We start from the raw sequence: 26,866 nt of genomic DNA, 5'->3' as shown, positions 1-26,866 counted from the left end.
GACAGATTCCCTTTAAGCACTGGGGTCTTGGTCTAACTTACAAGACTAGATCAGCACAGCCAGTCTTGTAAAGACGGGACCCCCTATTATGGATGTCTTGGATAGTTTATGCTGAAGATGTTTTCATAGGAATTGGTCAGTAGAGTAGGCCCAAGAACATCCATGGCAGCTCATTTGTGGCTCCATATCATACGCACCAAATTATGTCCCTTTGTGTAAGGCCCTAAAATAAGATACTAAAATAGAGGAGTCTGCATATATTTTATTATTCCAGCGGTGATTCAGAAGGCTTGATATTTCCTGTGTTATAGGAGCTATATTAGAATGATTGGCAGATATTCTTCTTACAGCTGTCTCGCTTTCTCTCCTAGCTCCTGCAGTCAGCAGTGGCGGTGCACCCCGATGCAATTGAAAAAACTATAGAAGACATCCTGACTCTGAAGAAAGTGAATATAGACACCAATCCGCAGTAAGACGTCTTGGCACAATCTGAATTGACATTTATGAAATATCTTTCCCTCGTCTAGACAGTCTCTTCATAAGTAAAAATGCATCCGGCAAAGATCTTATGCATTATTCCCATCTAATACAGTTATGGCATATCTACAGAATATCCTTTACATATGCTGTAAATATATGATAAATGTGTGTTCTTCCACTGGGACAGACCTGCATCTGTCTCTAGACAGGGGCCCCGTTATGCTTTGCCCTCTGTATGGGAGGTATGAGAATTTCTGAGATTTGTGCACTCTGTGTATACACCATTAAAATAACCCGAACTGTAGTGGAAATGTATACACACTAATGCTAAATTGCCAGGTCTTTGTCATGTGAAAAAAAAAATCATACCAGGGAGAATAATTTCAGAACTTTTTCCACCTTAATGTTACCCATAATCTTGAAAAGATAATTGAAACATAAATAGAAATGTTTTCTGGTGTAAAAAGAAATATAAGTAACTAAAATAATGTGGTTGCATAAATCTCACACTTACAATCATACTTTGTTGAAGTACCCTTTAAATTGGCAATCTTTGTCCACTCTTTCTTGCAGTAGCACCAAATCTGTGACATTGAGGGGTTATCTGCTTACAGTGCCGTCTTCACATTACTCACAGATTTTCACTAGGTTTCAGGTCTGGTCTCTGGCTGGACCATTCCAAAACTGATCTCCTGGCGAATCCAGTCTTTTGTAGATTTGGAGGTATACTTCAAGTCATAGTGAAATTGTTTTTCATCTTCAGCTTTTTATCAGACGCCTGAAAGTTTTGTTTTGAAATTCACTGATATTTGGAACTGTTCATAATTCCCTCCACCTTGACTAAAACCCCAGTCTCAGCTGTCGAAAACCAGCCCCAAAACATAATGCAGCCTCTACTATGCTTCACTGTGGGTATGTTGTACGTTTGGCAATGTGCAATGTTGACTTTACGCCAAATATACCTTTTGGAAATGTGGCCTAAAAGTTCAACCTGTCTCAGCTGTCTCGTAACACATTAATGTAAGTTTTGGCAACATACAGTTGGGCTTAGACGTCTTTCTTCGTAAGAAAAGGCTTCCATCTTGCCACCTTACCCCACAGGCCAGACATATGAAGAATTTGGGAGATTATCACCCCACCGGGTGTTGTGTTCAGCAATTATGGCAGCTGTTACCCAGCTTTCAGGATCGATATTGTTCACAGCTTTTTGAAGAGAGGGTGGAGGCTCCTTTCCCCCCTCCAATCGGCACTCCTGCAACATCATCGCGTAGGTCCAATTGTTGCCATGGTGAACCAATGTCATCATGATGACTTCCGGGTCACTAGGCACTAGCAAGATGGTTTAACTATGCATAGTGCATGGTCTGACAAGCTTATGACTGCAGCACTGACAGTTTATAAAGCATGGCAATGCTTGTACAGTGCTATGCTTTTTAAATGCGATCAGACTGCAGAAAGTGAAAGTCCCTTAGTGGGGCAAAGTAAAAAAGTTTAAAAAAAATTGTAAAAATATATTTTTTTAAAAATCACAAATTATTAACAAAAATATATTGTACCCATAAATAAATATTTTTATGAAGAAAATAAAAACAAACCCGAACTATAAAACTTTCCCACTAATTAACCCCTTCAGTAGCACCGTAAAAAAATAGACTAAAAATGATGCTTTTTCATCATACCAAAAATAAGTGAAATAAAACATGATAAAAATTCTGATGTATATAAAAATGATTTAGCTGAAAATGTCATCTTGTCCTACCAAAAAACAAGCCACCATACCATCATCGGAAATATGAAAAAGTTATAGGTCTCAGAAGAAAGTGAAGCAAAAAAAAGTTATATTTTTCTTTAAAATTGTTTAGTTTTTTATTGTGTAAAAGCGCCAAAACATAAATGTGGTATCTCTGTAATCTTATTGACCAAAAGAATAAAGCTGCTTTATAACTTTTACCACATTCAAAATGGCAGAAAAAAACTACCCCCTGAAAAAATAAATTCCTGAATTGCTGTTTTTTTGTTCATTCTGCCTCCAAAAAACGTAAAAGAAAGAGATCAAAATATGTGATGTGCGTGAAAATGGTGCCAATAAAAATATTCGCTCATCCTGCAAAAAACAAGGTCTCACATGACTCTGTCGGCAGAAATATTGAAAAACTATAGCTTTCAAAATATGGCAATGCAAAAGCTGATTCTTGCAAAAAAAGTGTCTTCTAGTGTGTGACAACAGCTAAGCATAAAAACCGATATAACTCTTGTATTGCTGTACTCACTAATCGTCTTATCACTTATACTGCATGAGGAACAGTGTAAAAAAATAAAACCAATTCTTCACCTGCTATTGACTTGTTCATCCTGCCTCCCAAAGATCGCACTAAGGATCGGCTAACATTTATACTCCTCTCTACACTGAGTGCTTACATCGGGGTTTCCGTTTAAATCTTTTAAATACGTATTTCAGGCAAAACCCCTAGTAGAAGATTCCCGATAATGAGGCAGATCATAGAATGTTAACACTAGAACTACCGATGGAATCATTATGACTCCTCGCAATTTTTATGTCTCTTCTGTAACTACATTTTTCTGAGTTCTGGCTTGAGACTTTGTGACTTTTACTTATTTAGGATGCAAAAAAAGATTTTGTGACAATAAATAAATTAAAAAAAAAAAAAAAGTACCTTTTTTCAAAATTTACCTTTAACCCCTTCACTACCAAGGGTGGTTTGCACGTTAACTCCCGGGCCAATTTTTACAATTCTGACCACTGTCCCTTTATGAGGTCATAACTCTGAAACGCTTCCATGGATCCCGGTGATTCTGACATTGTTTTCTCGTGACATATTGTACTTCATGTTAGTGGTAAAATTTAATTCAAATAACTTGCATTTATTTGTGAAAAAAATGGAAATTTGGCGAAAATTTTGAAAATTTTGCAATTTTCCAACTTTGAATTTTTATGCCCTTAAATCACAGAGATACGGCACACAAAAAACTTAGTAAATAACATTTCCCACATGTTTACTTTACATCAGCACAATTTTGGAACCAAAATTTTTTTTTGTTAGGAAGTTATAAGGGTTAAAATTTGACCAGCGATTTCTCATTTTTGCAACACCATTTTATTTTTAGGGACCACATCACATTTGAAGCCACTTTGAGGGGTCTATATGATAGAAAATACCCAAAAGTGACACCATTCTAAAAACTGCACCCCTTAAGGTGTTCAAAACCACATTCAAGAAGTTTATTAACCCTTTAGGTGCGTCACAGGAATTTTTTGAATATTTAAAAAAAAAATGAACATTTTACTTTTTTCACAAAAAAAATATTTCAGGTTCAATTTGTTTTATTTTACCAAGGGTAACAGGAGAAATTGGACTACAAAAGTTAATGTGCAATTTGTCCTGAGTACGCGGATACCTGATATGTGGGGGGGAACCACTGTTTCGGCGCATGGCAGACCTCAGAAGGGAAGGAGTGCCATTTGACTTTTTGAATGCAAAATTGGCTGGAATTCAGATCGGACGCCATGTCGCGTTTGGAGAGCCCCTGATGTACCTAAACAGTGCAAACCCCCCCAAGTGACCCCATTTTGGAAACTAGACCCCCAAGGAACTTATCTAGATATGTGGTGAGAACTTTGAACCCACAAGGGCTTCACAGAAGTTTATAACGTACAGCGGTACAACTAAAAAAATCATATTTTTTCCACAAAAACGATCTTTTCACCCCCAATTTTTATTTTTCCAAGGGTAACAGGACCCTCAAAGTTATTGTGCAATTTGTCCTGAGTACGCTGATACCCCATATGTGGGTGTAAATGACTATTTGGGCGCATAGCAGAGCTCGGAAGGGAAGCAGCGCCATTTGACGTTTTTGGCTAGAATTGAGATCGAACAGCATGTCGCGATTGGAAAACCCCTGATGTACCAAAACAGTGGAAACCCCCCACAAATGACACCATTTTGGAATCTAGACCCCCCAAGGAACTTATCTAGATGTGTGGTGAGAACTTTGAACCCCCAAGGGCTTCACAGAAGTTTATAACATACAGCCGTACAATTAAAAAATCATATTTTTTCCACAAAAATGATCTTTTCACCCTCAATTCTTATTTTTCCAAGAGTAACAGGACCCTAAAAGATATTGTGCAATTTATCCTGAGTGCGCTGATACCCCACATGTGGGGGTAAACCACTATTTGGGCGCATGGCAGAGCTCGGAAGGGAAGCAGCACCATTTGACGTTTTTGGCTGGAATTGAGATCGGACACCATGTCGCGTTTGGAAAGCCCCTGATGTACCAAAACAGTAGAAACCCCCCACAAATTACACCATTTTGGAAACTAGACCCCCCAAGGAACTTATCTAGATGTGTGGTGAGCACTTTGAACCCCCCAGTGCTTCACAGAAGTTTATAACGCCCGGGCGTGAAAATAAAAAAATCATATCTTTTCCACAAACATCATCTTTTAGTCCCCATTTTTTTTATTTTCCCAAGGGTAACAGGAGAAATTGGACCCCAAAAGTTTTTGTCCAATTTGTCCTGAGTACGCTGATACCCCATATGTGGGAGAAACTACTGTATGGACACACGTCGGGGCTCGGAAGGGAAGTAGTGACGTTTTGGTATGCAGACTTTGATGGCATGGTCTGCGGGTGTCATGTTGCTTTTGGAGAGCCCCTGATGTACCTAAACAGTGGAAACCCCCCCACAAGTGACCCCATTTTGGAAACTAGACCCCCCACGGAACTTATCTAGATGTGTGGTGAGCACTTTGAACCCCCAAGTGCTTCACAGAAGTTTATAACGCCTGGGCGTGAAAATAAAAAAATCATTTTTTTCCGCAAAAATTATATTTTTGCCCCCAATTTTTTATTTTCCTAAGGGTAACAGGAGAAATTGGACCCCAAAAGTTGTTTTGTAATTTGTCCTGAGTAGGCTGATACCCCATATGTGGGGGTAAAACACTGTTTGGGCGCATGGCAGAGCTTGGAAGGGAAGGACCACCATTTGACTTTTTCAACGCAGAATTGGCTGGAATTGAGATCAGACGCCATGTTGCATTTGGAGAGCACCTGATGTGCCCAAACAGTGGAAACCCCCAATTATAACTCCAACCCTAACCCCAACACACCCCTAACCCTAATCTGAGCCCTAACCCTAATAAATACATTTTCTTTTAGTTTTATTATTTTTCCCTAACTAAGGGGGTGATAACGGGGGTTTGATTTACTATTTATGGCGGTTTTTATGTTTGGCAGCTGTCGCACGCTAAAAGACGCTTTTTATTGTAAAAATAGTTTTTGCATCACCACATATTGAGAGCTATAATTTTTCCGTATTTTGACCCACTGAGTCATGTGAGGTCTTATTCTTTGCGGGACGAGTTGACTTTTTCATTGGTACCATTTTCGGGCACGTGACATTTTTTGATCGCTTTTTATTCCGATTTTTGGGACGCAGAATGAACAAAAACCAGCGTTTCATGAATTTCTTTTGGGGGGTGCGTTTACACCGTTCCGCGTGCGGTAAAATTGATAACGCGTTTTTATTCTTCGGGTCAGTACGGTTACAGCGATACCTCATTTAGGTCTTTTATGTTTTGTCGGTTTTTTGCAATGAAAACAATTTTATATAATAAATAATTATTTTTGTATCGCTTTATTCTGCGAGCTATAACTTTTATATTTTCTTGCGGATGACGCTGTATGGCGGCTTGTTTTTTGCGGGACAAGATGACGTTTTCAGCGGTACCATGGATATTTATATGCGTCTTTTTGATCGCGCGTTATTGCACTTTTTGTTCGGTGGTATGATAATAAATCATTATTTTTTGCTTCGTTTTTTATTTTTTAAGGGGTTCGCTAAAGGGGTTACCTAATGGGACAGTTTTATAGGGTGCGTCGCTACGGACGCGGCGATACCAAATATGTGTGCTTTTATTGTTTTTTTTTTTATTTTGAAAAAATGGATTTATTGGGGAATATTTTTTTTTTTTTTTACTAATTTATTTAGCGATTTTTTTTTAAATTATTTTTAACACTTTTTTTTTAACTTTATTACCTTGTCCCAGGTGGGACATCACTGTCCTGTGACAGATCGCTGATCTGTCACATCACAGATTACTGTGACAAATCAGCATTCTGTCACAGGCAGTTCTGCAGACTTCCTCATGCCTGCGCTTTGCAGGCAGTGAGGAAGTCAGCTCCCTACAGTCCCCCGAAGGCCCCCGTCGCCATCTTGGATCCGGGGGCCTGTAGGGAAAGAGACCCCGCAGCAGCGCTGCACATTGCGCTGCCGTGGGGGGCTCAGGGAATCATGGAGGGAACCCCCTCCCTGCCGATGCTTCCCTTTAACCCCCGGTACACCGCGATCGCGTTTGATCGCGGTGTACAAGGGGTTAACGTGTCGGGGGCGGTCCGTGACCGCCCCTGACACATTGTGCCCGGTGTCAGCTGTGATAATCAGCTGACACCTGGCCGCGATCAGCGGCGCTCACCACGTGGGCGCCGCTGATCACTGTGACGTAATATTCCGTCCATGGTAATTAGGTCCAGGGTCACATGGATGGAATATTACGTCCATTGTAGGTAAGGGGTTAATTACCAAAAGGAGTCATTTTGACTCCCTACTATAAATATAGTAGCCTTTGGTAATTGAAGGTAAATTTTGATTAAAAGCATTTTTTTTTTGCTAGTCTTTGTCGCTAAATGTTATTATTTCTTTTAGTTTTCATTTACTTGTGTGTTTAGAATAAGTGTAGAATAAGTGTTGGCTTAGGCTACTTTCACACTAGCGTTTTTTTGCGCTGCACTGCGTGCGCAGTCCAAGCGCATACAAAAAACGCATCAAGCATTTTGTATGCGTTTGCTTATTTTATGCGCATGCATTTTAACCAGCTTGACTCTTAAAATGCATGCATTTTTAAACGCTGACGTGTGCATGTCCATGCGCACGCTAGCGTTCCCATAGACTGTAATGTGTTTTTTTTGCGCATTCCTTGCGCTTTTGTGCACATGCTTTTTTTTTATACAGGTTGGGCGCACAAAAAATGCAACAGGGTGCGTCTGGCGCGCATAGGCGCACACTGCAAAAAACGCATGTGCACAAAAACGCATGACAATGTACACCCATGTTAAACATAGGGGCGCATGCGCATGTATGCGCACGCAGCGCAAAAATACGCTAGTGTGAAACCAGCCTTAGGCTAGTTTCACACTAGCGTTTATTCCATGCAGCGCACGGCACCGCTAAGCCCCGCCCCCTGCCGGCTCCCTGCCCGCCCCATCCGGTCATTGCAGCCTATTATCGCACATGGACGCATGCGATCTGCGCACCCTATCTTTAGCAGATCGTGCGCTGGCCGTGTGCTAGTAGGATTTTAGCGTGCGCTGCGCACTTTTGAAGGTGCGCCGAACGCGCCGAAATGCAACATGCTGCGTTCGGCACACACGGGCGCACCTTCAAAAGTGCGCAGTGCACACTGAAATCCTACTAGCGCATGGCCAGCGCCCGATCTGCGCACCCTATGCTAAAGATAGGGTGCGCAGATCGCATGCGTCAATGTGCGATAGTAGGCGGCGATGACCGGATGGGGCGGACAGGGAGCCGGCAGGGGGCGGGGCTTAGCGGCGCCGTGCGCTGCATGGAATAAACGCTAGTGTGAAACTAGCCTTAGACTTATAATAATTAGCATTTTTGCAAATATACTTGACATATACATGACATCCGTCAGTGAACTAGTGAACTCTCGAGTGGGTTACATAATCTCTATAGAATACGGCCTGCAGTTTTGCAAATTGTTAATATGGTTAGAAGAAGTGTGCTAAAGCCTGATAATATTCTTGCTATTTTGCATTCTATACCATTCTATAAAATTATAAATTAAAAAAATAAACGAAAACAAGCCAGGAGTCAAAATGACTCCATTCGGTAGTTCTAGGGGGGTGAAAAGTACGGTAGTCCTAGTGTTAAAGTTCGAAGGGACCTCCAGGGTTAAACACCCCCAGTGACTCCACTCCACCAGCGCTGCTGAACCCCCCAGGGTAAGCTGCATTCAGGACTGTAATACAGACCCCCATTTGACGCATTAGTTTTCTCTTTCGTCTCATTGGGGGACACAGGAACCGTGGGTGTGTGCTGCTGTCACTAGGAGGTTGACACTATGCATGAAAAAAATGTTAACTCCGCCTCCGCAATATACACCCCTCCGACCACCTGTAGGACAATCAGTTTTGCTTAGTGTCAGCAGGAGGTGGACAGAGGTCTCTCGCAGACCCATGCCTACCTCAATGTGCGTCGTTCCTTTTCAGGTAACCATGGAGGGATACAGAGTAGATATGCTACATCTGTATTCCCACACCGGGATTATGAGTACGGCGTGTATTACCACCCCTTATCCTCATGAATCCCGCAGGCAGGACCCTATCCCCTAACACAGGACTCGTGTTCAGGTGGCAGCTCCTGGTCCTGACCTTCGTCTCCCATCACTCGCCCACCAGAGCCTGATGATCGAGAGAGACGCCCTGCAGAAAAGGTTTGGGACCGCAATCTTTTCATGCAGGTAAACCGACCCCCTGTTACGGGGTGAACTGGAGGTAAGAGGCTGTAGCGTTGTATGATCTGCTCACCAGCCGCTGTGGCTGAATGTGACCGCTGTAATCAGCACTCGGGCTTGCAGCCCATGGCTCTATACTTAGTTTAAGAGCCAACATTTACTTTTAAGCACGTGGTGCAGCGCGGTTCCAGCCTCCTCCCGTGGCAGCGTAATGGCCCTGGGCTCCAGCAGTAGCTCAGTACGGCCGACGCCAGATTCCGGCTCCCGGCAGGCTCCCCCCCCCCCCGACTTCCTCTTCCTGTACCAGCGCCATCTTGGTGCTCCAGGAGGCCAGAGCAGGGCCCCGCCCACCACTTCCAGACGGGAATTTCATAAGGCTTCTAGGCAGCGGCAGGGTTGTTCACCTCGCGCACTCTCTCTCATCAGCCTTCGGGCGGCAGCTGCGGCGGGGACACAGGTCGTGGGTATGTGAGTACTGCACTACAGGTTGCTCCCTCACTCCGCTCTCTACCCCCTACGGTTGGCACCAGGTAAAACCTGTCAGTATGCCCAAGGGAGAGCAGTCCCGCTGCTCCTCATCCGCTTCAGTGACCTTGGTCAAATATTTTGTATGTACCAAATGCAATGTCAGGCTTCCTTCAGGTCAGTCCTCGCCACTCTGCTCAGATTGAAGCAGACCTACGGTGTCACCCACGCTAGAGAGCAGGTGCAGCCCCCCCGCATTGCCGGTCAGAGCTCCCACATTACCCCTGGAGCAGGAGGACGCCACCTTGCCTGCCGCCTAGGGGCCATCCATCGCCACGGGAGACAGCGAGTGTCCAGGATGGGCCTCTTCCTTATCTAAGTCCGTGACCGACCTTACCAAGGTATCACAGACATTGGTAATGGTGCTTAACAGATTGCCACTTCAGACTCCAGTGGACACAGGAGCACCAAAGGAGCCTCCTTTTGGGCCTTCTAGAGGCCGTAAAAGGTTTAGACAGGACCACCAACCCAGGTCCCCTTCTCACTCCATCTCACCGCCAGAATTCCTCTGGCCGTCTGCCTCCTCTCGGTCCTCATCCCCGGAATCAGGCGAGGCATTATCAGAGACACACTCAGAGGAGGGTTCTGAGTACGGGCCAGAACAGTCCCTGGTCAAGGATATGGTTCAGGGCCTCATTGCCACACTCAATGAGACTTTTAACATTGGGGACACCACATCAAAACCTAATGATCAGGTTTTTTCATTTAAGCGTCATAAGTCCCCCTCTAGGGTCTACGCCTCCCACAAGGATTTTGAGGAAGTGTTGGCCAGGGAAAACCCAACCAGGCGGTTTCAGAGAGGGACTCATTTTGGGATTCTATATCCATTCCCTCCAGATCTCACCGCCAAGTGGACCGCCTCCCCTTCGGTGGACCCACCAGTGTCCAGACTCGCTACCAATACAGTCCTCCCACTCGCCAGTGGGGCAGCCCTAAAAGATCCCAATGATAGGAGGATAGAATCCCTGGAAAAATCCGCCTTTGAGGCAGCAGCTGCTACATTGTGTCCAGCCTTCGCCTCAGCCTGGGTAGCTAAGTCTGTTACAGAATGGGCCAAACAGCTTAGACAGGGCATATTGGCCGGGACACCACCAGCGGAACTGGCGGAGTTCGCAGATCAAATCTCTCATGCCGGGAGGTATACGGTATCAGCAGCCCTGGATGCTGTGTCTTGCGCAGCTCAAGCATCCAGTAACATGGTAGCCGTCCAGCGGACGGTCTGGCTAAAAGCTTGGCAGGCTGATTTGTCCTCAAAGAAATCACTGACCAATCTGCCGTTTCAGGGCACCCGGCTCTTTGGGTCAATGTTAGATCAAATCATTAAGGATGCAACGGGGGGTACAAGCTCCCTTCTCCCTCAGACCAAACCTCGTTGATATGTTTTCAAACGTAGGGCTCAGCCCTTTCACCGTACCCCAGCGACAGGCACTTATGTTCAGGGCCCGCAGTAGTCGCAAGCACAGAGAGATAGGAGGAAGGTATCATTTCAGGCCACCCCGTCATGGCATTCCCGCAGTTCCAACAGCAGAGCTACCAGGTCAGGGCCGGGCAGAGCCACTTCAGCCTGACGCAAGCAGGGAGTCCAGTACCTCTCCCAGACTAGTAGGCCGCCTTCTCCTCTTCAGAGATGTCTGGCAGAATTCAGTAGAGGATATCTGGCTAAAGGAGGCAGTATCAGCAGGATGCAAGATAGACTTCAACGCGCTTCTGCGAGATCGCTTCTTTCTATCGAAGCCACCAAAAGACGCTGCTATGGCTCTAGGTTTTTTTGCGCCAATCGACTCTCTCCTCAACGCAGTAGTAATTGTCCCCGTTCCTGAGCAGGAACGTTTTACCGGCTTTTACTCAAACCTGTTTGTGATATCAAAAAAGGATGGCTCAGGTCATCCCATACTAGACCTCAAAAGGCTAAACAGATGGGTCCGTTTACACTTTTTCAGGATGGAATCGATTCGGTCGATAATTACGTCTATGGAGGATCAGGAATTCCTATGTTCCATAGATATCCGGGACGCCTACCTACACATCCCCAGGGACATTAGAGGTTTCTGCGTTTTGCTGTCCAAAAGCAGCATTTCCAGTTTGTGGCCCTGCAATTTTGGTTTGGCAACAGCCCCCAGAATTTTTACAAAGATTATGGCAGCGATGGTAGCTATATTAAGGGTCAGAGGCATAATATTGGTACCATATCTCGACGATATTCTCGTCAAGGCGCCCTCCTTCACTCAGGCCCAGGAAAATCTAGCGGTAGTTTTAAACACGCTCTCCCGGTTTGGTTGGATCATAAACAGGGAGAAATCCCACCTAACGCCAACACAACACCTAGAATTCTTAGGAATGGTAATCGACACCCGCTCAAGGGTCTTTCTCCCAGAAAGAAAGTGGATTACCCTCCAGCAGGGAATTCGCTCTCTGTTGAAATTCCGGCTTCTATCCTTTCGCGCTGCCATGAGAGTCCTGGGAAGAATGGTGGCAGCTTCAGAGGCGATACCCTTTGCCCTGTTTCATTCCAGGATACTGCAGAGGAACATCCTCCTTCAGTGGGCCAGGTCCATCTCTTCGCTGGATCGCCCCTTCCTCCCCTCCATTCATACCAGGGAGTCCCTCAAGTGGTGGCTGACCTCCCCCCTTCTTCATCTGGGACGGCCTTTTCCACCTGTCCACTGGCAGGTAGTAACTACAGATGCCAGTCTCCTGGGCTGGGCTGGGGTGCGGTATTCCGCCACCTGACTGTCCAGGGACGATGGTCGAGGCAAGAATCCTCACTATCAATCAGCATTCTAGAACTGAGGGCGGTCTTTCTAGCACTTCTACATTGGGAAAGATACCTCAGCAACCAGCCAGTTTGGATTCAAACGGACAACGCCACGGCGGTGGCATACATCAATCACCAAGGGGGAACCAGAAGTCCCCGGGCACTGGCCGAGGTATCCAGAATCTTCAACTGGGCAGAAACCGCAATTCCAGCAATTTTGGCAGTTTACATTCCCAGCACAGACAACACGGCCACCGACTTCCTCAGTCGGGAGGGGCTCGCGGCAGGGGAATGGTCCTTACACCAGGAAGTGTTCCGTCAGATATTCCAGCTATGGGGGACTCCAGAGGTGGACCTCCTGGCATCGCGACAGAACAGAAGGGTCCATCAGTTTGTCTCAAGATACCGTGATCCTCTAGCAATAGGGGTCGACGTGCTGGTCATTCCCTGGACACAGTTCAGACTCCCTTACCTGTTCCCTCCCCTTCCTCTCCTGCCCAGGCTGCTAAAGAAGATCAAGGCGGAAGGGGTGTCGGTTCTTTTGGTCGCCCCGTACTGGCCCAGGAGGGCCTGGTTCGCAGAAATTATCAATCTTCTCACAGGCACCCCTTGGAGACTCCCCGACTGACCAGATCTCCTGGCTCAGGGGCCGTTTTACCACCCGAATTCTCGGTTGCTCAATTTGACGGCATGGCCGTTGAAACTACAATATTGAGAGCAGCGGGTTTTTCGGACCGAGTCATTAATACAATGATCCAGGCTAGGAAGGCTTCCTCTTCCAGGGTCTATTATCGAGCCTGTAAGGCCTATTTTGGTTGGTGTGAGTCTAATCACGTCACACCTGTGTCCTGTTCCCTGCCATCTGTCCTAGCTTTTCTCCAGGCAGGGTTAGATGGTGGTCTGGCCCTAAGTTCCTTGAAAGGCCAGGTATCTTCTCTCTCTATTCTGTTTCAAAAGAATTTGGCCTCCCGCTTACAGGTTAAGACCTTTCTGCAAGGAGTGGCACATGCGGCCCCTCCTTACAGATCCCCTGTGGCTCCATGGGATCTTAACTTGGTCTTGGAAGCCTTGACAGGTTCACCCTTTGAACCCCTACAGGAAGCTCCCATGTCTTTATTGTCCTGGAAGGTGGTATTTCTCGCAGCCATCACCTCTATTAGGTGGGTTTCAGAATTAGCGGCATTGTCCTGTCGTCCTCCATTCCTAATTATGCACCAGGACAAGGTTGTTTTGCGGCCTCCTCCTAACTTTCTTCCCAAGGTGGTATCGACCTTCCACCTGAACGAGGATATAATCCTTCTGTCATTTTGTCCTGCTCCAACCCATCCTCTGGAGCATTCTTTGAATAATCTAGACCTGGTCAAGGCGATAAGGATCTATCTGGCCAGGACCGCTCCTTTCAGGAAGGCGGACTCGCTCTTTGTTATCCCCAATGGGGTGAGAAGAGGCCTGCCAGCCTCTAAGACAACAATTGCCCGCTGGATCAGAATGGCAATTCTGGAAGCCTACCGGGTAAAGGACAGGGTGTCCCCTGCTGGGGTCAAGGCCCATTCAACCCGGGCGGTGGGCGCCTCCTGGGCGGTACACAACAGGGCATCAGCCATGCAGTTGTGCCACATGGTCGTCCGTGCATACCTTTTCAAGGTTCTATAATGTCCATAACTTTGCTTCAGCGGACGCCAGCCTAGGCAGAAGAATCTTGCAGGCGGCAGTGGTGAGTTCTCCCACCCGAAGGAAGTTTCTGTCTTTTCCCACCCCAGGGACTGCTTTTGGATGTCCCACAGTTCCTTTGTCCCCCAATGAGACGAAAGAGAAAACAGGATTTTGGTTGCTCGCCGTAAAATCTATTTCTCAGAGTCTTCTTTGGGGGATACCACGCCCTCCCATGATTTTATTACGTGTAATGAATATATGATGACTTACATAATAATGTCTCCTCCTACTGCTTTTTCACTAACTGATTGTCCTACAGCCGGTCGGAGGGGTGTATACTGCGGGGGAGAAGTTAACATTTTTTTCATGCATAGTGTCAACCTCCTAGTGACAGCAGCACACACCCACGTTCCTGTGTCCCCCAATGAAGACTCTGAGAAACAGATTTTACGGTAAGCAACCAAAATCCTGTTTTTTTCCTCATTTTCCTTCTATAAATTTGGGGTGCGTCTTATGGTCCGGTGCGTCTTTTAGTCCGAAAAATATGGTAATTAATCTGGATCAGGAAATTTAAATTAATTTTAAAATTAGCTAAGTGTTCCCTCTCCATCTCTCTGTTTGCAGATAGTGTTTATTCTTCTATGCCTTCAATAGTACAGAGAAGATCAGTTGATGTGACATTTGCTTTCTGAGAGAACTCAGATGCAAAATAGAAAATTAAACTTTCGGCATTCTCAATATCATTTCTGACCACTTCACCATTTTCTTCCTGTAAAAATCCTATAGCATCTTTGACTTCTTTTGCATTTGACATACCACCAAAATCTATTTTATTGCTTTTGGTCTCACTTGCAAGCCTCGCTTCATTACTGGCTTTAGCTCTGCATTCCCCGCAGGCAGCATCATATTATTCTTTAGATAAGCCCCTCTTTCGATTTATTATACATTTCTTTTTTGCCTTTTTAACAAGTGCTTACGTTTTGTTTTCATCCATCCTGGTATCTTTAAAATCTTCCAGTTCCTCATTCTTTTCAGGATTGTTACTGATTGTGCAGTCAAAATTTCATTTAGCAAAATCTCTCATCCTTCTTGGACACTTCTGTCCTTTAGAACATCCAGCCATTGAACCCTCTTTCTAATTCCATTAAAATCTGCCTTTCTGAAATCCAATCTTAAAGTCTGAGTCTCACTCTTCTTCCTACTCTTGTAATCCCAAATTCTAGGATAGCATGATCGCTGCCTCCTAAATTCCCAGTCACCTTTAACTCCTCAACCATTTCTGTTGGTAAAAATAAGGTTAAAGATGGCCGATCCTCATGTTTTCTCTTCTACCTTTTTGAAAGATAAAGTTGTCAACAAGAGAAGATAAGAACTTTCTGGACCCATTACTTTTGCCTGAGAGAGATTCCCAACAAATATCTGGATAGTTAAAATCTCTTATAAATCGCTATGTTACACTTTTCAGAACAGGGCCATCCGTTGTAAAAAGGGTCCATCATTATCTTCTGTCTGTCCAGATGGCCTATAGTAAGCACCTACAATAGTGTCCTTTCTGTTCTTTCCTCTTTGTATTCTTATCCAAACCAATTCTGCAGAGCTACCATTCTCTGAACCTTGGATCTGTATGGAGATATATGTTTTCCCAAGATACATTGCACCTCCTCCATTCTTGTTATTCCTGGTTCTATTAAATAAGTTGTAGCCTTCATGGTTTTTATTAAAATCATGTATATCATCCCACCAAGTTTCAGTGATGCCTATGACATCATACACTGCTCAAAAAAAAAAGGGAACACTTAAACAACAGAATATAACGCCAAGTAAATCAAACTTCTGTGAAATCAAACTCTCCACTTAGGAAGCAACCTTGATTGATAATCAATTTCACATGCTGCTGTGCAAATGGAATAGACAACAGATGGAAATTATTGGCAATTATCAAGACACCCTCAATAAAGGAGTGGTTCTGCAGGTGGGGACCACAGACCACATCTCAGTACCAATGCTTTCTGGCTGATGTTTTGGTCACTCTTGAATGTTGGTTGTGCTTTCACACTCGTGGTAGCATGAGACGGACTCTACAACCCACACAAGTGGCTCAGGTAGTGCAGCTCATCCAGGATGGCACACCAATGCGAGCTGTGGCAAGAAGGTTTGCTGTTGTGAATTCGCTTTCTGGCCTACCTCTGGTTACTAGTGAAGGTAATGGAGCTGGTCATATTGACAGAGGGGTCGCAAGTTCTCTTTCTGGGCTCCCTCTGGTGGTTACTGGAGGTAATGGAGCTGATCTGATTAACAGAGGCTTGCCACCTGATAATGTGGAGGACAATTGGACATCTGGGGTTTCAGACTGGATTTAAGACAGCTGACTCCCTCTATCCCTGCTGGTGATTTTTTCCTGCCTCCTGAAGTCTTAGTTTCCAGCTCAGTCCCTGCATGCTCAGCTAAGTGTTCTTTTGCTATTGTTCACATTTGATTTGGTTTTGTCTATTTCAGTTTTGTGTGGTCAGCCATCTCCGACTGGGGCTGTGCTGAATCTCCATCCATATGTTACTGCTTGTTCCAGTTTGTTTTTGTCCCTTATTAGATTGGCCTCTTTTTGCTCTGCTTTCAGAATATACCAGAGTGCTGATATAGTGGACGAAGTCGTGCGACTTCAGTATTTTTCTATCAGACGTGTTGGACATTTTTTGCAGGGTTTTTTGAGTGATTGCAGACAGTGTCTTTCCTTTCCTGTCTAGTTTGTGTGGGCTCCATCGTCTGCTCAGTCTATTTTCCTACCTGTGTCTCGCCGACAATATATGTTTGGGGGCTATCTATTCCTTTGGGGTCTGCTCTGGGGCAGTTTAGATTTCCCCTTTCTTGCTTTAGGCTTATTTCGCTCTCTGGCTGTGCCGAGGCATCTAGGATCATCGTAGGTACGCTCCACGGCTACTGCTAGTTGTGTAGATAGGATCCGGGGTCTGCAATCCGCTTAGTTACCAACCTCTCTGGTTTTCCGTGGCTTAGCTTGGTCTTGCTCTCCTCCTCGGTGACCCAATCATAACAGTTTGCTGTGTTTGTCAGCGTAGTGTCAAGAGGCTGGAGGCGCTACCAGGAGACAGGCCAGTACACCAGGAGATGTGGAGGGGGCCATAGGAGGGCAACAACCCAGCAGCAGGACCACTACCTCAGCCTTTGTGCAAGGTGGAGCAGGAGGAGCACTACCAGGGCCCTGCAAAATGACCTCCAGCAGGCCACAAATGTGCATCACTCCCTGACGAAGCAACGTGTGAAACGCGCATTGGAGTGTGAGGTAGCGGCACCCGCATGCACAGTATGAATTCGGGTCAGTAGTTCACTGAACTTTTCACTTTGATGGTTAAGTCACTTTCAGGATGAAATTTGCACTGTGCCATTTAAGTCTTTTTACTGATCATAATGTTTTGCTCCTGATATTTATATAATGGATTACATATAATATGACTTTCTGGAATGGTGGGCAAAGCAGACTTAAAATGAATAATATGCACTGCATTTCAAATTAAATAACACAACTGTTTATGTTCTGCTTTCCCATATCCCTGATACACTGATACATCATGCTTTTGGAATTATAACCCCTTATATTTCCTACTGTGCATGTGGACCTGCTCCCTCTATTTTTTATTTTATGTTTTCTTATTGTTATGCTTTTAAAAAAATTCTTGTTGGTGTCTATATAATTAAGCAAAATTGAATATATTTAATAGTGATTATTCTAAGAGTTTTCTTTTTAAGTAGTCTTTTTTGGTCTCACAAATGTGCATGTGTCTGCAAAAACGGTTAGAAACTGACTACATGTGGATGGTCTGAGTGCCTGACGTCCATAGATGGGGATTGTTCTCACAGCCCAACACCATGCAGGATGCTTGGCATTTGCCACAGAACGCCAGGATTGGCAAATTTGCCACTGGCACCCTGTGCTCTTCAAAAATGAAAGCAGGTTCACACGGAGCACATGTGACAGACGTGACAGCGATCTGCTGCCTGCAAACATCCTTCAGCATGACCGGTTTGGAAGTGGGTCAGTAATGGTGTGGGGTGGCATTTCTTTGGAAGGCTGCACAGCCCTCCATGTGCTCGCCAGAGGTAGCCTGACTGCCATTAGGTACCGAGACGAGATCCTCAGACCTCTTTACAGACCATATGCTGGTGCGGTTGGCCCTGGGTTCCTCCTAATGCAGGACAATGCCAGACCTGATGTGGCTGTAGTGTGTCAACAGTTCCAGCAAGATGAAGGCATTGAAGCTATGGACTGGCCCTCCCGTTCCCCAGACCTGAACACATCTGGGACATCGTGTCTCGCTCCATCCACCAACGTCATGTTGCACCACAGACTGTCCAGGAGTTGACGGATGCTTTAGTCCAGGTCTGGGAGGAGATCCCTCAGGAGACCATCCGCCGCCTCATCAGGAGCATGCCCAGGCGTTGTAGGGAGGTCATACAGGCACGTGGAAGCCACACACAATACTGAGCATCATTTTGACTTGTTTTAAGAACAGTACATTCCATTTTAATTTTGTGTGTGACTCCAAATCCAGGCCTCCATTGGTTAATAAATTTGATTTCCATTGATGATTTTTGTGTGATTTTGTTGTCAGCACATTCAACTTTGTACAGAACAAAGTATTCAATGAGAATATTTCATTCATTCAGATCTAGGATGTGTTATTTGAGTGCTCCCTTTATTTTTTTGAGCAGTCTATCTCTCTTCCTGTGTTAGCAGCTCCAATGCTCCTTGTTTGTTTCCCATGCTCTGTACATTTGTACACATTTTAGTTTGTAGTCTGTTTCTCTTGTTCCTCTATTTTCTTTCAGAATTTGTTGTTTTTGTTCTTTAATTCCACTTGTAATAGTAGGGTTCTCAAAAAAAATCATTAGTTGCATATTTTTCCCTAGCTGTATATTTCCCTTAAATAGTAATGGCATACTTCGGCACTCTAAGAAAAAAAAGGAAGTTTTATTAAACAGAAGGCAGAACCAAATACTCAGACCCATATTAATTCAGATATGTAAAAAATGATCAACGTTTCAGCACATCATTGCCTTTTTCAAGATATACCGTATTTTTTGGATTTTAAGACGCACCGGATTATAAGAAGCACCCCAAATTTGGAGGAGAAAATTAGGGAAAAAAACTCTTTTTAATAAAATGGTGGTGCATTTTATAATCCATGCGTCTTATTGCTTATTGGGGGTGGTGGCTGCAGTGAAGTGGGGTCGCTGCTAGAGGAGGCAAAAGTGGAGCGTTGCTGCAGGCCGCAGGCTGGGATAAGGGGGTGATCGGATGTGCGGTGCGCCGCTGCAGATGTCCGATGCTGCGGGAGTGTTCGGTGCTGCTGCGGGGCTCTGCCGACATCTTGTGAAAGGCCAGAGCCCCCGCAGTTCCATGGTTTCTTATGCGGTGGACTCTGGGAGAATGGTCACCGGGGGAGGCGCATACGCAGATGGAGATCTCGGCACCAAGATCTCAGGAGATGAGCTCTCAGCGCCGAGATCTCATCTCTCGACATCTCCATCTGCGCATGCGCTGCCCCTGGTGGCCATTTTCTTGGAGCCCACTGCATAGGAAGCCATGGAACTGCGGGGGCTCTGGCCTTTCACAAGATGTCGGCAGAGCCCCCTCAGCAGCATTGGAAACTCCCATAGCATCGGATATCTGCAGCGGCATGCCACACATTCGATTACCCCCTTATCCCAGCCTGCAGCAATGCTCCACTCTTTCCTCTTCCAGCTGCGACCCTGGGACCCGCTCCACCGCAGCTGGTAAAAGTATTTCCGAATTATAAGAACCAACCCCATTTTCCCTCCAAATTTGAGGGAGAAAAACTGCGTCTTATAATCCGAAAAATACGGTATCTGTATGGTATGGGTTCGCCATGTGAAGGAGTGAAGTGTCCACACATGAGGTAAGTGTGTTTGCCATTACTACTTACTGAACTTATTTTCTTCAGAGCACCAATACAAACAGAGAGCAACCCATAGCCAATCTTATTGTATATTTTGCATCCCATATTGCTTTAGTTCACAGTTCTCCTGATGAGTGTAGCAAGGAATCTACCAAATACGTGTTGTCCTGTTTTTGTAAGACGCAACCCATCTGTAGCAGGTAATTCACTCCATGGTCAAGAAACCCAAAACATTGCTGACGGTACTATCAACGTAGCCAGTTGATGATCTGTAGAATCCTGTTCAATCTCCTTGGTCCATGTCCATCTACTGGGAGGATGGATTAGAAGAAGACCTGCGATCCCAGTTTCTTCACTTTCCCGCCTAGGTCTCCAAAGTCTGTACATACAGTGGAGTCACTATGGACGCCATCTGACCTATAATCTACCCATCATTTTAGGTGTGCATAAAAGCACGGTCGGCCATAGTTTTGTGCACCTCTGAAAAGAAGGATACCACTGAACAGAGGCCAGACGGTGTCCAGAGTAATTCTGCTGCCTCATTATAGTGAATGGATCCCTCGGGGGTTTCATCTTAATGTTGTCATTCAGAGATTTAGATGGAAATCCAGATGTAAGTGCTCAGCGTAGAGTGCAGGATAAATATAATCCAAAATGTTTTGTAAAATGTTCCCAAAAAAGCATTAAATTAATCTCCAAAAAAGCAAGTCTCCACTCAGGTCTGTCATCTGTTAATGAAAATATAGGGGGCTTCCACATTACTGGTAGTACAAAGGCACTTTGGCACCTCACCTCCAAAAAGTAATTCAGTTAATTCTGCACTCTAACATCCAAATGCCTCCCTTCTGAACCCCACAGTGTGCCTAAACCACATTTAGCGTCCACATGTTTGGCATTTCTGTAGCGATGTGAGCCCGCCTACTTTATAGGTGAATGAGCTGGACACTACAATGTACTGGGCACTACAATAGCAGATTTGCAATTTTCAGTCAGCAACATCCAATGTTGCTTGTTTCTGGAAAACATTCATGGAGTCAAAATTATCACTACACCTGTAGATAAATTTCCAAAGGGTATAATTTCCAACATTCCTGCATTCTCATCGTTTCCCATCCCTCAGTTGAACGTGATGGACATGTGTCTTTTTTCAACCGTTCTTACAATATAAATTTTGCAAATAGGATATTTTTTTTCCTCTATCCTATCAATTTGTGTATATAGCTGCTTAAAGGGGATATCTGGGACTTTAAAAAAAAAAAAATCATGTAGGCGCTAATGGGTCGCTCTCCCAGGGCTGTGCGGTACTCGGTACCGGGCCGGTGTCAGGGGGAGAATGTGTCACAGCGGTGGTGGTGACCCGGTCCGTGGCCCTGGGCGCCCAATTTCAATGGGATGATGGTTTTTGTGGTTAATGGAATAGTTCGTGACGCCACCTGTGGTGTTTGGCAAGTAAGGGTACCGTTACACATAGCGATGCACCAGCAATCCCGACAACGATATGGATCGCTGGTGCATCGCTAAGTGGTCGCTAGTGAGCTGCCACACAGGCAGATCTCACCAGCGACATCGCTGGGGTCGGGGGTCGCTACTTACCTGTCAGACGCGGCGATCCTGACGTCCTCCCGCCCACGTCCACGCGTCGCTCGTCGTCACAGCAGGAAGCGCCGCAGGAAGCAGACGACGAGAAATGATCCAGGACCTTCTCGCGCGACCAGCGATAACCAGCGGGGGAGCCGGTCGGAGGTAAGTATCACATGTAGCGATATCGCTAGCAATATCGCTGCTACGTCACAAAATCGGTGACTTTACAGCGATATTGCTAGCGATATCGCAGTGTGTAACGGGGGCTTAAGATGTTAAGCCAACGCTGCTTGCAGATCCGCTGGGACTGATGGTGTGATGCAGCATAGATGGTGTAGCTCCCCACAGGTGGAGCTGTAGTCCCATGGCAGTGTAGGTGCAATGGATCTGGAGAAGTGCAGGATGGTGTGGATGCTGGTACCCAGATGTAGCAGTTCTGAAGGTGTTAGCGCACAAATCAATGGAGGATACCAGAGCTGCAGTTTCAAAGCTTTACTCACAGTTTGTGGTACACACTGGTGCCTTCCTCTGTGCCGTGTCCTCCGGGGTAAAGACTCAATCAACCTCCGTGGCAAGTCAGGGCTCTCCTCTCCAACACTCCGCCAACATGTACTTTACTGAACGACTCCGCCAATGCGCCTTGTGGTGTGAAGCACTCCAGTACTTATTTACCCTGGAATACCTCCTGTCTAGATGTTCCCAGAACTCTACTTGTATGACAGACAGCTGTAGCCTGCTCGGGGATGCTCCTGGATCCCGGCTCTCTATCCGTGTTGCTGTTGTGTCCCAAGTCTTGGATGGGAGTAGTGCATTTACAGCCAACTACTCCACCGGTGTCTGCTGCAGAACCATAAGTGTCCATACAACCTCTGGGACCGGGCCCTGGCCTTGCGCTGAGAACCTATAGGCAGGGTTCCTATCCAACCCACTCCTCCTCTCTGTTCTCTTTACTCCTTCGTTCCGTACTTGTCTCTCCTTCATATGGATGCTTAGGTTACAGGTCTACGTCTCTCCACCTTTCTTACTTTCCCGTGCCAGCTGGCTCAGGTCACTGAGGCAGCTGCAGCACTTCTTCCTCCATCCCTTCTTCCAGGGATCCCCACTCCTCACTGAGTGGCTTCCTACTCCGCCGACCTTCTGTCAGACTGAAACTCTGTAATTCTAAACCTTCCCAACCTTTTATATGGATCTAAACTCCACCCACCTCCCAGCACATCTCGTGTTATGAAGCAAGGACCCATGAAAGGTGCTCTGCTACCCTCTAAGCATGGAGCTGCAATCTGGTCCTTTGCTGAACTATCCTGTGTGCGGGTGCAGGTGTTGGAGTGTGGAAAGGAGCTCCCAACATGCCAGGATGGTGGGGCACTACACCTTAGGAGAAGGTGCAGTACCTCTGTGGCGACTGAGCCTCAGGGGCGCCACACTAACAGAAGCAACTCCTGCCACAACTTCAGCTACTCCCTATCAACACAGCAGCAGTTTCTCTTCCTGTTGACAGGGCAGGACTACTGCGTCATGCTGATTGATAGCTGGCTTCCAATGCCAAAATGCTACAGCTAGCCCTTTGTCCAGGTTTCTACTTACCTTTTCATAAAAAAATCAATCAGGTTGGTTTGACAAATTCTGTCCTTAGGAAAACCGCGATGATGATCAATTATATTCGTAAATTCTACCACATACTCATGTATGTAATCCCTTACAAGCACCTTAAACATTTTTCCTACTTTGGATGTTAGGTTTCTGATCTACAATTACCCTGGAAAGACCTGGAGCCCTTTTGGAAAATAATACCACATTAGCATTACACTTGTCGCTGGGCACAGTAGCGGTCACTGGAGAGTCTCTATAGTTTATGTACTGAGGTCAAGCAATAACTGATCTAAGTACCTTAAGAACTCTTGGATGCAGCCTATCTGGCCTGGGACCTTGTTCACATTGTTCATTTTGTACTTTAGCTGGTTTGATTATTTTTTTTACAGATTCTTTGCAGCTATTTGTAGTTTGCCCTCAGGTATTTATTTCTTTATTTTCATTAGGAACCTTTCTAGCCATAAGTGTCAGCCATTTTGGATTTCATGTCTGTCGTCTATGCTTGTTTCCTACAGGAATATATTTTGTAGTCTGAGTGACCAATATAGACTTAAACGCTCCTATTTATCATGTGTATCACTATCTGACATTGGCTGCTTTGAAAGTGCAGTCTTCAAGCTGCAAAAATTGGCCCTTTTTTAAAAGTTATTTATATTTTTAGATTCATGGGAACAGTGAGCATACACTTTACAGTTGTACTTCAGAACCAATTTCCTTTATTTCATTATCACCGGAAGTGATATATATATTTCTTTACATTTAGGTTTTCAGTGTCTCTTCAAGCTTGCCTTCTCCAGATTGTGGGCTACAGAAATCTCACCGTAGAGGTGGAAAAACTGCGCAGGGAGGCATATGACTCCGATAATCCTGAACATGAGGAGATGCTTGTTAAGGTGAGACGATAATGAGGCGCTGCCAACAGAAACACACATCACGTGGCTGCTATCGTAGATGGTTAGAGTTGGTGTGAATTTATTCACAGGACCCGTCCCATCGACCATATTGGTAATCTATGCTCGCTGATTTGGAGCACTGAGAACCGCCCTTTTCCTCTCAACATCACAGGCTCTTCTTTTGATTAACCAGCCTGGAGTGATGTCATTGCTACACAAGTGGCATCTCCCCGGGCTGGCTGATCAAAAGTAGAGCCGTGGATGGCATCCTGTAATAGGCAGTTCTCGCGACTATTCTTCAACAACTGCAGATTGCTAACGTGGTCAATGGACCAGGTCTTGTGAGTCAATTCATACAAAATCTATGATTGAAAATTCCTTGCATAATTGGTTACAAATCCACAGGATAAGCAAAAAAAAAACCTTCATAGTGACAGGGTCATTCTTTCAAACTGTGGTCACCAGTGACCTTCTGTGAGTGACGAGATGGTGGAAAATATAAACCCTACTATACAATCGTCTAATTCTGTCTGTCTGTTTATAACAGAAATCCCCCGTCACTGGTTGGTTGCGCCCGGTCGGCTACAACCAATCGGTGACAGGCGCAGTCCGGCCGCGAATTGGCGTGGAATTCGAACGATGCACGCCACCGCTACCGTCGGGAGATCTGCGGCGCTAGCTGCTGATCTCCTGACAGTTGCCTCGAGTCATCTCCTGCCGCACGGAGGTCAGCGGCGACGCAGCCGGGAGATGACCGGCGCTAGCCGGTACCCGGGGTCCGGAGGAGGTGAAACTCTCTTCCAGGCCCTGGGTACCATAAACCTATAATAAATAGAATTTAAATAAAAATAGTGATATACTCACCTTCCGACGGCCCCCGGACTCTTTCCCTCCTCTCACCACGCGCCCAGCATCATCCAGTCCCAGTAATGCTTTGTGTGAAAGACTGCTGATGACGTCGCGCTCTCCGGTCCTTCTGATGTTATGAAGTCTAACCATGTCTAAGTGTTTTCGACCTCATTTACATTAAAACCTGACATCAGGACCCAGGGCCTATTGCTTTGTAGAGCAGAACCGCTGGTACAGCCTCCATTTATGGTGCCATCTTTCCTGTCATAATTGCTGCCCATGATAAAAACATACAGGCATTCAGACCCAATCCAATCTTGGTTCATAACGGCGTTTGGTAAGATCATACCCAAAAGTGGAAGCTCGGGGGGTATGTTCCATGTCCCAAATTTTGAGATTTAAATATTTGAACGTATGCAAAAGGAAAAATAAAAAGGACCGATCTCTGGTCCATCTCATGTGCGTTTTTATTTATTTTACCATACAAATTGCTCTGTGATTTTATTTTTCTGTTCATTTTGGCCAGATTTTTTTTTATGGTAAACTGTATATTATTCTTATTATTTTTTTAAATTGGTTCATGGATTGATTTGCACAGTTGTTTATTCACTTAGTTACCGCACCCGTCATTTTATTTAATGCGTGAGATCTCGATAAGAAGACCAAACACTTTCCAAGATAACAGTCATTTCTCATTTACAGCTGTGGAAAATGCTGAAACCTGGCGTCCCTCTGGAAGCGCGGGTCTCCAAGCAGTGGTGTGAAATTGGTTTCCAAGGCGATGACCCAAAAACAGATTTTAGAGGAATGGGTCTCCTGGGATTGTACAACTTGGTGTAAGTATCTGCTGGATCGGAGTAGAGCGCGGTGCAGGGAGATCACGAGCAGAGAGAATTTGGCCAAGAGTTAATGAGTGCCGTCCTTGTGATCTGTAGAAATTAGAGAATGATCTCCGAGCTTCATCCATTTATATACAATGGCTCACTCACCTTCTCTGTGCAGTTCTGGCTTTACATCTTTCCCCGAAACATACAAGGTGATAATTTGTTAAAATTAATTTTGTCTTGGCCAATTGCAGGAGTTCTTTTTAAAGATGGGACAAAAAATGAATTGTTCTCCAGAAGGAGAAAAAATTGTCTTTCTTGAAACATATAAGTGACTTTTCTGTAAATCAATGTCCAGCCCTTTATCCCTTACCCACTCTTATTCAGTTTAACCCCTTCATGACGGAGCCCTTTTTCATTTTTGGGTTTGTTTTTCGCTCTCCTTCTTCCCCAGAGCTATAGCTTTTTTAGTTTTCTGTCAATATGGCCATGTGAGGGCTTGTTTTTTTGTGAGACGAGTTGTACTTTTGAAGAACACCATTGGTTTTACCATATTGTGTACTCGAAAACAGGTTACCAGCCGCGGGTGGATCACGATTCCACCCACGGCTGTTAGAGTGACTGCACACAGTGCGGATCATCTGCGGATTTTTCCGCGTAGATTTGCAGGTAAAACTGCAGGTAACATGCAGTTTATTTTTTCTGCGGATTCCAGAGCGGTTTGACACCTGTTCCATTGTCCAGGTGTCAAACCGCTGTGGAATCCGCAGAAAAAATTGACATGCTGCGGATTTAAACCCGCAGCAAATCCGTGTGGAAAAATCCGCAGCATGTACACTGCGGTTTTGAAATCCCATAGATTTGCATTGTACTGTACAATGCCTGCGGATCTGCTGCGGATCCGCAGGGCCAAATCCGCTGCGGATTCGCAGCAGAATCCACAATGTGTGCACACACCCTTAGAGACACATGTCAACTGTTTTGAACAGGTGACATGTGCCAGAAAAAATGTGGGCTCGGCCCTTATTTCTGCCTTTAACTGGGCACCTCCTCAGTATTATTAACACATCCAGCCTAGAGGATGTTATTGAAAATTAACTTTAAATTAAATCATAGCTTAAAAAATCCAGCAGAGCAGCAAGAGCCCAAATCCAAACCTAACACCTACTATGAAGATACTACACACCACAAAAAAGCATTCCCGTCCTTACGTAAGAATGCTAGCTCCT

The 26,866-nt window shown here is 45.3% G+C and overlaps 1 protein-coding gene across 4 annotated transcripts in view; it reads left to right on the top strand.

Moving 5' to 3' along the window:
* Nucleotides 1–26,866, top strand: part of ELMOD1 (ELMO domain containing 1) — a 175,820-nt gene that overhangs the window by 125,035 nt on the left and 23,919 nt on the right. For all 4 annotated transcript variants that reach the window (XM_073583017.1, XM_073583014.1, XM_073583016.1 and 1 more), the window contains 3 exons: nucleotides 372–469; nucleotides 23,835–23,964; nucleotides 25,516–25,649. In XM_073583017.1, the coding sequence (XP_073439118.1) occupies nucleotides 372–469; nucleotides 23,835–23,964; nucleotides 25,516–25,649 (362 nt within the window). The remainder of the gene's footprint in view (nucleotides 1–371; nucleotides 470–23,834; nucleotides 23,965–25,515; nucleotides 25,650–26,866) is intronic.

The sequence above is a fragment of the Dendrobates tinctorius genome, unplaced genomic scaffold (assembly GCF_039654945.1).
Source record: "Dendrobates tinctorius isolate UK_male_01 unplaced genomic scaffold, ASM3965494v1 ptg000075l, whole genome shotgun sequence".
Lineage (NCBI taxonomy): Eukaryota > Metazoa > Chordata > Amphibia > Anura > Dendrobatidae > Dendrobates > Dendrobates tinctorius.
Note: the sequence above shows the minus strand (reverse complement) of the source record. Positions and strands in the feature narration are given on the sequence as shown.